Consider the following 13,271-nt stretch of genomic DNA (forward strand, 5'->3'; position numbering starts at 1 on the left):
ACATAATAGAAATTAGTTAAATTTAAATGGATAGAAACTGAGATGGTCGTACTACATTTCTCTTTATTATTTTTGACATGTATGATACAATGTTACTATTCTAGTCTTTTATGCCGACAAAAATAAATGATATAAAATACATAATACACTTGATCATTTTAACCACACACAAAATACTGAGTGATTGAAACTATGTTACATGTATATATTTTACAAAGGAAAAACAGACTACTATAATAATATATTTGGATGAAATTGTCATTACAGTTTGGGTGTTATACAATGTTAAATATGAATATATTCAAAAGAATCACTATTTATACAACCTATTTGATATTTTAATGTTGAAAATAATGAATACTGTATAAATGAATACTTATAAAAATATTTTTTAAACAAAAAGCTATGTTCTACTCATTTACTTGGCAGTTACAAAAATATATTTATCTGAAACTCTAGTAAATTTGCTTGAGGCATTAGATACTCAAATTTAAATGTACTTTTTCTAGGGCATTTTACTTACTTAGCATTCTTGACTTCACACAGTATATATACCTACATGGTATTAGAATAGGTTTGTGTTACAAATAATATCATTCCAAGTAAAAGACACAGAGGAGATTAACACAGAGGAGATACTGTGAAGATTTTTGAACCAAATACACGCAACACATAAATGAGGCCCACTGGCTGTGCCTTTTACAAAGTGAATTCTCAAACACGTTTGTTGAATGAACACATGAGTGGATAACATTTATTCTGTTGTTTGCACCCCAAATTAGCTATTCAAACTAGAACTATCATGTAAGAATTCAACAATTTTGTTCTTAATTGGCTACTTCTTCTGACGGCAAAGCCAGGTCAATAGACTCCAGATGGAGCAGCAAACTAGTGCCAGTGATCAAAAGATGGCCTACCAGGTATGCTTATGGCATATTTAGACAGACATTCAATATACTGAACAACTACAAAGTTCATACCTTCACACAAAATAAGACAGGAACAAAACATTTTATATATATATATATATATATATATATATATATATATATATATTAGTACACCTAGTAGACTTCAGACATCTCTTCTCAGTGAGAGAAGCAAGCTATCCTGAGTGAAGTAGGCCATGTGTCTGCATAGCACAGCTTGGCAATATGAATGCTGAGATCACTGTTAAAAGCAAAGCTTTTAGGTAGTAAAATTTTTGAAAACAAAAGACTAACCATGATAACTATTATGGAATCGCAGCACCTACAAAGGTTATGGCCACTGTATGTAAAAGGAACCAGCCTAAGCCCACTCTTGGCCCAGATGCCTGCTGGAACTTTACCCCACCTCATCTGCTTCATCAAGGGTGAAAGTTTTCTGAGGCTCATCCCTAACCCTTCAAAAAAGTTGATAAAGTTCAGAATATTTTTCTTAATCGAGGTTCAGATCATCCTAAATCGTTTCCAAAGCTTTTGCTTTCATGTTTATGCAGGGCAACTGACAATTCATTTGGCAAACTGGTTAATATTAATATATATACATGTTAATGAAATAACTACTACTCACTTTGGGAAAGTAACTGAGGTATAATTTTGTACGATAATTCACTTAAAAATAAGCCTTTAAAAATGATTCATAGTTTCTGAAAATTCAGAAGCAATTTAGTCACATGATAAAGGTTAGTTTCATTATTACTAAATACAACCGGTGAAGAAAATCTAAAAATGACCTTTAAAGTAAAATGTAAATGAAGATGACTTAAATTAAGGTTAGTCATTTTAAATTTCAATCTTATGTTTTACTGAAAATATAGATGAATAAAAATATGCCCTCTATTCTGCACTAAATCATGCTACATAGGAAAAGATCTACGTGAACTAATGAAAGAATACTTTGGTGTTCTAATTGCAAATTTATTATTTTCAAATACATAGAGTAACTAACGCAACTGAATGCTTCCAAGTCAATAAACATTAGTTTTGCTGTTAAAATGCATCCAAAGGGTTGAAAATAGTTTGGTTTCTTAAATGAGTTAATATCCCCTAGGGATTTTTTTACCCATTCATTTTCTTGGCTTTTACAGTTAGTGCCAAGGTCAGTATCATTTCATTCTGAATTTAACTATCACAAAATTTAAATGAATAGAGTCAGAACCAATACCAATATAACGTCATATGTATTATAGTATCATGAGAAATTAACCTACTTTTAAATTGAACATTGTTGCTGCAATAACAGTGGCCACTGAACACACCGTGAATCTAAGCCACTGGCAGAATGTGATTTGAAAAGACAGAAAATAGTGTGAGCCTTCTAAAATGGGGATATTGGTTCATAAAATAAAGCTTATACTCTAAATTCAAAATTACATATCCAATATAAGTAAAACTAGTACAAAAGTTCCTCCCTTCCTTCCTTCCTCCATCTTTCTTTCTCTCTTCCTTTTCTTTCTTTCTTTTTCTTTCTTTCTCTCTCCCTCCTTCCTTCCTTCCTTCCCTCTTTCTTTCTTTCTTGTTAAATGTAATGGAAGTAGATGCAAAATTCTAGTCTCTTCAAATTACTCACACTTTCAATAATATATTAAATTTTGTAATACTTAATGAGAAAACTTTATAAGATATGATGAAATGTTTAAGATTTATTGATCATGAATGACTAGTTAACACGTATTTATGAATCAGTCCCATATTAAGAACCAAAATTTCTAGGTGCGACCTTCCCTTTTAGGTGGAGAGAGGCAGATGTCCAAACTCAGAACTTCAAAGTCGGCAAAACTTGGAAGAACTGTTAGCAGGCTTTTGGAACGTTTAAAGGTACACTGCTTGTAGAGGAGTATGTGAGCACTGAGGTAAACCCATTCTAAAAACTCAAGGCCAGTCTATGGTCATACCACCCTGAACATACCCGATCTCATCTAAAAACTCAAGGTCAGTTAAATGTCCGACGTCACACAGAGGTACATCATGGTGTTGAAGAGCTGTCTTTATTAATTCACTCATTTGACATTTTTTACTGTTATCACTGCTTTGGAATCATAGTCAAATTTTGTATAATGTACTATTCCAGACTTTCAAAACATAACTAAAATTGTTATCTTCAATTATGAGGGATATATCATGTTTTTTCAGATTGCAATAGCATTGGGTTACCTCATAATGTGTATCCAGAATGGTAAAATGTCCAGGAAATCCTACGGTTTTCATATATTAAAGGCATTTTACACATTTCCATTCACTGTTTTTCTCAATATAAGATGTATAATTTAATGGCCCACACCACACATAACTCCAACTTTACTAACAAATAATTGGCAATATTACATTTCCTATATTAATAAGGAAAAGCAGCACAATGTATTAAGAAGGCAGACTTCCTGGGTTCAAATCCTGGTCCTACCACTTGTCAGCCATATGATCTTGGACAAGTCACTGGACTATCCTTTGCTTTACTTCCTCAATGGTAAAATGGGGGTGATGCAAAGAATATCACCTCAAATCACCATTAGGATTAATGAAGTAATAACAACAAAGTATGGGTGAAGCACCTGGACGTATTGCTTGGCAGGTAGAAATTACTTAGGTTTTAGCTACAGTTTTTATTACAATAAAAAATCACAGTGACTGATGGTAATATATGTCATCACTAACTTCTGAGATTTTAATAAGTGCCAAGCACTCTGATAGATGGTACACTTACACAATGTTTAACCCTTAAAACAATATTAAGTAGCCCTATTATATAGAGATTAGATCTTAAAATATGCTAATTTGTAAATGCTACAATAGCAGATGGTTTTCCCCTATGAAACAGCAAAGTACAACTGAAATGTTTAAGTGATCCCTTCATGCCTCTAATAAGGAACACTACTTCTAGGGTAGTGATTAGAAAACAATAATGACAACATGAAAAGTACTTGCTAGTTAATCCGTTTTACTCACTCATTAGCCCTGTGTTAAATGTAATCAAAATTTCAGTACAGGAAAATCACAATTTGCTAATTTCATGGACCTTTGGGATCACATGCAATAGTATCAAAAATGTTAAACCCCTGAAAGTGAAGAATATGTTTCATGTAGATGTCTATATTAGGGTCATATCTTCATTAAATTCAAAGCGTTCAACTTTTTCTCTGAAATCTGATGTTGGTTTCTTTATTTTTCATTATAGATGTGTCCTGATCATAAAAGTCTTAAGTGCTTCTGTGCTGAATAACATTTATTATTAATTTGACCAGTATATAAAGGCCTCATGTATACGCAACGCAGTATTTCTGTTATTCAATACACAACTGCTAGTGATGAAAGTTTTTTTAATAAGTGTTGGAAAACTATTCTCAAAAGTTCATAAATTAAAATTTCATAATGGTTTCTATATACTTTAGTTATGAAAAGCATTTCACATAAGCAATTAGTCTAAATCCACCTAAGTATCACAATCACAGTAAGGGCATTTTAATTGTTTTGAAAATTACAGATTTAAAATCAATATTACTATATTCATCATGCTAAAAAAAACAATGTTATTTTATCAATGTAGAAAGGATAAACATTATGTAAACTTTAGAATGAAAATAGAATACACCTTGTACTTTCATAAATTATCAAGGTCTCTAATAGTCCTTTTAAAGTTCAACAAATAAAGCTTTATTTTTCTCATCTTATATATATATTACCTTGATAGAAAAACATTCAGCATGGTGTATTCTTTTAGGAGTCTGACATCTCATATGAAAGCCTTTAATAAAATAAAAGCTTTAGGTATCTTTCAGATTTAAAGTTGACTTTTTAAATAGGCTTATTTTTCCCTCCTTCACCCTAGTCTTCCTTCCAGCCCTCCCCAATCCCTGCCTCTCCCCATCTCCTGGACACCTACGGCACAGCATCAGGACTCATCGCCCAAGGAAGCCACGCCCACTTCAGAGGCCAAGGACAGCATGGTTCCCTGGAACTGTCCACGAGCACAAAGGGTCCCTGAAAGCAGCTGGAAGAAGGTCTTGCTGGAGACCTCAATCAGCTCTCTTCTCCTCTACTGAGAAACACTCCCTTCGAAAGAGTAAAGGATGCTCTTCACCTTTCACCCGCAAGCTACCTTCTCAGATGCAAGTGGGAGACAGAAAACCTAAGACACCCAGTCTCTATTGTCTGTCGCATTTCTGTGTGATGACCTGGAAAGTGTGACCACATTTCTTCAATGACAGACTTCTTCAAACGGAAATATCCAACATAACATGCTCCATTCGGAGAAGATGAAAGCAAACACAATACAATAATTTTAATAAATGGGAAAGGAGGTACAATGGTTAATGTTTTATCTCTGATATTTTTTAATGTAATCTCCAGGGATGAATAATTCACGTTAACACACATGAAAGATTGGTTTGTGAAGCTGAGTTGTCTGAATGGACTTCCATCCATTTCCAGCACAAATATCTAAGTACAAGCTGAGCATTAGTTATTTACACCATGATGAAAGACCAAGAGAAAAAAATCCATTTTTTTATGTTGAGTGGAGAATGTTTAGCCAGCACATCCTTTGTCTAGTCCAGTGTTCAGAAGCTTCTGCTTGCCTGGTTCCTTGGAGATTCTCCTCATTCTTCTCCAACTGGGGGAGGAGGCTCGCACAGCTTGTACAGCCTACAAAAGGCATGGGAAGGTGTGACAACAGCCCGGCATATTGACATTGCTTGACAGGTTTTTATTTGTATAATAAACACATTGACAATAATTTCTTGGTTTGGGAGTCAGTCATGATCATATCACCAATTTCACTAAAAATTGCCTGTGCGTTAGCAAACTCCAAAATTCCGGTTCTGTTATTACAAAACACCAATGTCTCTTTGCACATCTAGACGCTTATTGATTAGGCAATGCTGCCGTTTTTACACCAGCTGCTTCTGTTCCAGTGCTGCCAACCTAGGCTGCTCACCTTGCTGGTAGCAAAAGTGACTCTCCGAATTCTAGGAGATGATAATTACCATCATGTCTATCATGATGATCTTGTAGCAAGATAGCATCTACCTCTTACGGGTTACTGATTTTCTGACTTGTCTTAGAAATTTGCTTCATTTTGTACCATCCTGGTGGTGCTGGCAGTTGGTCATGGCTAGGCTGATGTGGCACAGTCCTGAGGCCTGAATATCAAGGCACAATTAGCTGGTGTTTCCTAAGGAATACCTGTCCAGCTCTGCCCACACTGTCACTCATCTGTCAACAGAATCAGGTGGAGGATTCAAGTGGACTAAGGAATCCATTTGAACTGGCAGAGATGCTCCAAGATGCTCTCCCTTTGCATCGCAGGTCTAGTATTTTGAAACCATACAGCATGAAGGCAAAGCTCAGGGGACTGAACTAGTAGGTTTATACAAGTTCTAGTGCTCCACGTTTTTCTGAATGGTTGAATCCTAACTCCAGAACTCAAATAAAGGGGGATATAACCACTGCAACAGTAATACCCAGGGCACACCCACTATTCAGGCAGAACCTGCGAGAATACAAGCTGATCTAAGGTGGCTGGTTGGAAGCCTGTAGTCCTCAGTAATGCCCATGGCCACGCTGGTCCTACTTCAGAGCTTTGTCTGATGATCTAAAAATTTAAGGTGCAGATTTCAACTTTGCTCCATTTTAAAAGCACTCCAAACCCAGGATTTGCTGCGGCGACTCACTCTCTTTTACGGATGAAATTGAACACACTTTAAATGAGTTGTTGACAAATTTATCAAATTATAAATTTCTTCTCCCTTCAACATTTAATCCCATGGTCACTCGAAATCAAAGGGGAGAGAATGAAAAGGATTTACTACTGAGTTAGAAACCTTGTTAACAAAATGAACTTTCCTACTCTGGAAACACAGAGAAGAAGTTACTGCCTTTGGAGTCTGGAAGGTGGTTAATACTGTACATGTCATCTCCGTGGAAGAAAACGAACGCTGAAATAAGGACATCTCACATCAGAAAACTTATTTCATCCTTCCCGGAGAAAAGAATACATTAAACTGAGCTGATATTCTTCAAAGCTGCTTTTGCAGCTGAAGGATATGGTGTTGCTTCAAATTGTGTTCCCAGTGCTGGAATAACAGAATGATGGGAAAGTTCTTCTCCTCTTTAATTTCTATCATTTTACTTCCCTGAAAGTGCTGCTTAATGAGTGAAAAGTCACAGTGGACTTACGTAGAACAGGAACAGTCAGCTGGGTGGCAAATGTCCTAGGCCTTGAGATCTGAGCTAAGACGTCACTTTCCATTACCTTGCACTGCATGTCTCCACATAATGTAACTAATGCCACTGGGTAGAGCAGTCTTTGCAATGTCTGTCTCGCAAATTGGAGAAAAGGCTACTGCCTGTGATCACCTAATAAAATAATAGCTCTGGGTACTGCAGAGCTGGGCAGATGCAGCTTTTGGGGAGGCTTCTTGGAAGTAACTCAGGGTTATCTGAGCTCAGACACAGCTGTAATGGAAATTGTGGGGCTTTGGGAATTGAGCACAGGAAGATGAAGTTTGTGAGTAAAATGTAACAGGTAAGAGTTGGACTTTTGCTCTCTGCTGAGGCATTTGCTTTTTGTCAGCTAAATAGTTAGGTCATGGGAGGACTTCGCCCAACATCTGGGAGCCCCTGCCGTATTCACATCCCACTCGTGCATATCAGGGCCCTGCACGAAAAATGTTTCTTTCTGGCTCCACTTTCTCCTTTTCCTGTTGGGCTCAGGCAGCCATCCTGGAGCTGGTATTTCCAGCCCAAATTCAAGTCTGCAGAGGATAGAACTTTCAAACTTCCGTCTATAGATCATGCCCTTCATCTTTCTACATGGCACAAATAAAACCTGTGTTAAAGGAGACCACAAAGTGAAAGCCTCTATTCAAGGCTAAATTATCAATAATACTCTGACCCAAGGCAATTCTCCCAATTTAACAGAGGGCAAAAACTGTCTCAGAGAAGATAAATAACCTGACTAATAAATAAGGTCACCTGGCAGGAACGGGACCCAAAATCATTTTTTTCACTTTTAACCGCTACAATATGCTGTCTCCCAAGTATGTAAATAAAGAAAATCAAATTTTCATTACACAATAGTTTCCAAAGTGTGCAATGCAACAGAAAATAAGACCAGTGCGCCATGACATCTGGAATGTAATATTTGGTTCTTGGTGAAGATATGTTTATTGCTCTGGCCAGCCACTATATGCTAGTGACAAGGAAGAGGAACCTCATTCGTATCGCCCACAAAAACATCTCCACGTGGATGCCCAGCTGCACTTCACTGCAATACCACCAAGTCAAGCTCATCATCTTTCCCACGCATGCTCTTTTTCCTCCATCTACTACCTCAGTGACTAGAACCTTTCACCATTGTCATCCAAGCCAAAGATTTGGTGGTCATCCTAGAGTCTTCCTTTTCACTAACTTCCTACATCCAATTAGTGTCCAAAGCATCTGCTACCTTCAGTCTTAGCTGTCCCCAAATGGCTCCTCCTAATGTTGCCAGACATAAATTCTAAAATCCAAATCTTCCAGAAAGATGGTTTACTAATGGCTCCTTATTGTCTTCAAGTTAAAGTCAAGACTCTTCAGTATCTTGCACAAGTCTCTTCCTGATCCAGTCCCGGCCTCTGTCTCCAGCCTCACCCTGCATCATTCTTAAACCACATTCAACCACGAGTCATAGAGATCTAGGTGTAGTTCTCCGAATGTGATGTGTTCTCTAGGCCTTGGTGTCACTGCATCAGCTGAGGAAGACACTGATTACCATGCTGACTGGGGAATGAATACTCTGCAGCCTCTCCCCTCCATCCTTCGGCTGAGTTATGTGCCCCTTCTCTGTGTTCCCATGGCAATCTGTGCCATTCCTGTGATGGTTCTTTGCTTTAAATTGAACTATAGTTGCTTTACACTATTGTGTTAGTTTAAGGTGTAGAGCATAGTGATTCAGTATTTTTGTGGATTTATTCCATTATAGGTTATTACAAGATAATGGGTGTAGTTCCCTGTGCTATACAACAGATCCTTGTTGTTTATCTATTTTATATATAGTATTTGTATATATTATCCTGTATGTCTAATTTGTCCCTCCCTGTTCCCTCTCCTCTTTGGTAGCCACAAGTTTGTTTTCTATGTCTGTGAGTCTCATTCTATTTTATATACACATTCATTTGTATTATTTTTTAGATTCCACATATAAGTGATATCACATAGTATTTGTCTTTCTCTGTATGACTAATTTTACTCAGCATAATATTCTCTAGGTCCACCCACATGGTTGCAAATGGCAGAATTTCATTCTTTTTTATGGCTGAGTAATAGTCCAATGTGTGTGTGTGTGTGTGTGTGTGTGTGTGTGTGTGTGTGTGTGTGTGTACACACAAACACACATATACCACATCTTCTTAAGTCAGTTTGTCTGTTGATGGGCATGGGTTGATGCCATGTCTTGCTATTGTAAATAGTGCTGCTATGAACATTGGGGTGCATGTATCTTTTCGAATTAATGTTTTTGTTTTTTTCCAGATACATGCCCAGGAGTGAAATTGCTGGATCGTATGGTAGTTCAACTTTAGTTTTTTAAGGAACCTCCATACTGTTTTTCATAGCAGCTGCACTGTCATGGTTCTTATCTCACACACACACACACACACACACACACACACTGTACACTAGTTTCATTTTATTCAGTGTTGCTCTATGACACCTCACTGATTGGTAAAGGGGATTATGTCTTTATCCCTAGCTTTTATCAAAGTGCCTGACATCTACAAACACACAGCAGAAATTCAATATATGTTTGCTGAGTGAATTTTTTAAAAATGAAAGGCAGTGAATGGAGAAAGGAAAACGATAATAGAGATTCGTTGGGGATATGAGTCAAATACTATGTCAGTCAGAGACAGCAAACTTTATCTCCGTGAAGATGTTTCCAGAAACATTACCTGAGTCTTGCCTTGGAGGGCCTGGCCTTGAGAGACCAATGTGTTCTTCACTTTGCTCTCTTTGGGATAGGAATCCTGGTTCCCAGATGCTCTGTGGTACTTAGCATTCTCTCTGCACCCTCACAGAGTGCTTCTCACTTTCTCCCTTTTCTTGTGGTTGTGTTTCACTCATCCCTCTTTAACTAAAAGTTCCTTGAGGGCCGGAACTATTTCTGTCTCACGCTTACATTCTCCATGGGGCACAGCAGAATGCTTTTCATTTCTTAGGTCCTCTATAAATGTTTGTAGAATGAATGAAAGCAAAACTAAAATTGAAAAATTACTCTAGATTTTTCTCTCAGGGCTGTTACCCCCTTGTAAAATATGTCAACTTTAGAACTGGCAGGTTTTATTGTGTTTCAAGTGTTTTAAACGTAACGCAATAAAAAACAAAGTGAGCTCATCAGTTTCTTTTCTCATATTGAGCTTGCACATTGGTTTATTGATCAGGATGCTTAAGTCTTATCCCCACTGTTTATAAGCCCCAGCTAAGAAGACCTCGCTGAGCCATTATATTGTTTTCTTATTGGAATTTTAAAGCTTCACTGGGTTTATTATCCAAATATACCATGACTGCTAAGGTGCTGGAGAGATAATGCCTATGTGAAATGATTCTTTAGCAACAGAAAGTCTTAGATTCTAATCTAATCAACTATGAAAGATAACATTAACAAGACTTGAGGATTAAAGAGAGTCAGGAGCCAGCACTGAAAATAAATGCGATTAGAATATGAGCACGCCATCTACTTTCAGGGGGAAAATGCTTTCCCTTTTGCAAGTACTTTCACTGCCCACATAGTTTTTCAGAATGAAATAGAACTTCATAAATGCTGCAGTCATCATTCTCACTCTGGTAGTTGCTTTGTAAATAGAAACAAAGAGTGTCTCATCTGTGACAGTGCTTGGAGGGGGCTACTTTTTGTTAAAATGCCAATGTATAAAAACAACCAAATGTAAAAGAAATGATTTAACTTTGCCCTACTTCAAGATAGATGGCTGCCTACCCTAATGTCACCAGGGAAATCAAATCTTTGATGGCTGTTCCCATGTTTATTTATTTTAAAGGCGGATTACAGTCCTTTCTTATGATGATATGTGCACTGTGAACATGTGGTAGAATAACGAACAAAAAGCTCATGCATTCATTCATTCATGCATTCTTGAAATCAGTTCAAATATTCTATGTAGGCACTATGTAGGCACTATGATGAGAGATAAATAAAATCTAAAAAGAATATTCCCTGCCTCTAAAGAATTCTTTTTCAGGTTAGGCAGAGAGACATGGAACAATACACTGCAACACATCAGGGCTATAATGGATCAGTATACAAGATGCTAAGGGAACACAGAGAGGAAGAAAACTCAACCGAAGCTTCAAGGAGAAAATGGTACTTAAGTTGGGTTTTGGGCTTATGTAGCAGTTTTTCATACAGACACAGATGGGACAGGTGATCATGCCAGAGGGAACAGCACATGTGATCATAGAAGTATAAATGGAAATGGCATCTTGGTGGTTTGGCACAGTTGGAATACAAATTTCAGTAGTGCTTGTGTGGATTTTTGTTTTTGAATTCATGAAGGAACTTGAAAAATAGAATAATGTTGATAATGTTATCTCTAAGTTTGCGTCACCTAAAATTTCATTTAATCTGAGAGCATTTAAGCCTAATCACATTTTGCCACCAAGTGCTTACAAGGCTGATATCCATGAGTATATTCAGTACTACACTGGGTGGATCCTGGGGTCGTTGCATTAGCTGTAAGTGACACTGTCTGGGAAATGGTGGCAAGTCCCCTGGGAAAGAGCAGATATGGGGAGTCACTCACCTCGGAGCAGACTGTGGGGTCCGGTCCCTGACTCCCAAATTCTTTGCTGTGTTCTGAACTCTCGCTCCCTGAAAGAAGTAAGGACAATCACTTTTAGCCCCGCATTGTATTAGTAACCATTTAACATACCATTAACATTTGAGTGTAGAGTATTGATTGCAACAATATATTTATATTTAACATCAAGAGAGACTCGATGAGAAGAAAGAAATCATCATCTGAGCATTTTCAGAATTAATGCTTTTAAGAATCAAAATACACTGATGTATTGTTTCAAAGGATTGATACTTATTTCAAAAGCCATCTAAATCATTTCAAAGTAAGGTAAAATGACAGCTTCCTGTTCACTATCTCATCTATGTCTTTATTCAATATATTTAAGCAATTAACTTTTAAGACACTGAAAACAGGAAAGGAGCAGACTAGAAATACCTGCTCTGTGTCCCCACTTTCCTGGAACAGAAATCACAGTTCTATCATATGCATACAGCCTGTTTTGTCCTTAGCTGAATATTTAGCTACTTTAAACTTCATAGTATTTATCAAGAAAATCTTTTCTTAAACAGTTTAAAGCAATTTCTGGACAAGGCATATGCATGTGGATCTCTGAAATATAAGAATTCTGCCTCAAAGTTTATAGTACAAAGATAACGCGCTTTAGCAATGAAAAAGTCTTTGCAAACCTGTCAAGTTCATAAATATTCATTGCTCAGTTCCTAAGGGGAATGAGTTACTACCCAGAAGCAAACACCAGGGTTTGGGGCTGAGTATAAATGGAGGAGAGTGGTTTAAAAAAACCAAAACTCTCTCGCTGCTACTAAATTCTGATGGATGGGAAGGGAAGAAAGACAAGGAGAAAAGAAAGAAAGAAAAAGAAAAGAGTATATTCTCTCAATATGGACCAAATAAAGGAAAGCAAATAGGGAAAAGGGGATGTGTATGGCAAAAAAACAGATGGGAAGAAATTTAGGAATTGCAATTATGAAGTTAAAAAAACCTCTTTATTCTGAAGTAATTTTAGACTTAGAGAAAAGTTTACAAGCAGAACAGAGAGGTCACATACTTTACCCCCCAGGTAAACTCCCTGTAATTTTAACCCTTCACTTAATCACAGTATGATGATCAAAACCAGGAAATGCTATTAGCTAAGCTGCATGTCTTATTCACATTTCCCCATTTCCCTCCACTAAGGTCCTTTTCTACCCCAGAATCCAATCCAGGATCCCACACTGCATTTTGTCTTTGTATCTTCATGGTCTCCTCCAATCTGGGACAATTCCTCACGCTTCCTTGGTCTTTCATGATCTTAATACTTGGGATGAGTACTGGTCATTGTTTTGCAGAATGTCTCTCAATTTGGGTTTGCCAGATGTCTCCTTATGATTAGATAGAAGATATGTATTTTGGGCAAGAAAATCACAGAAGTGATGCTGTATCTTCTTAGTGCATCATATCACTGAGGCTGATCATCATCATATCATATAATGTCCAAACGTCT

At 37.1% G+C, this 13,271-nt stretch overlaps 1 protein-coding gene across 4 annotated transcripts in view; it reads right to left on the bottom strand.

Annotated features, from left to right (window-relative positions):
• Nucleotides 1-1,074: 1,074 nt before the first annotated feature.
• Nucleotides 1,075-13,271, bottom strand: part of PREX2 (phosphatidylinositol-3,4,5-trisphosphate dependent Rac exchange factor 2) — a 351,708-nt gene continuing 339,511 nt past the window's right edge. For all 4 annotated transcript variants that reach the window (XM_007101594.4, XM_055091338.1, XM_024126953.3 and 1 more), the window contains 2 exons: nucleotides 11,774-11,841; nucleotides 1,075-5,621 (listed from right to left, as the gene is read on the bottom strand). In XM_007101594.4, the coding sequence (XP_007101656.1) occupies nucleotides 5,576-5,621; nucleotides 11,774-11,841 (114 nt within the window). In that variant the 3' untranslated portion in view covers nucleotides 1,075-5,575. The remainder of the gene's footprint in view (nucleotides 5,622-11,773; nucleotides 11,842-13,271) is intronic.

This window comes from Physeter macrocephalus, chromosome 15 (genome assembly GCF_002837175.3).
Source record: "Physeter macrocephalus isolate SW-GA chromosome 15, ASM283717v5, whole genome shotgun sequence".
Lineage (NCBI taxonomy): Eukaryota > Metazoa > Chordata > Mammalia > Artiodactyla > Physeteridae > Physeter > Physeter macrocephalus.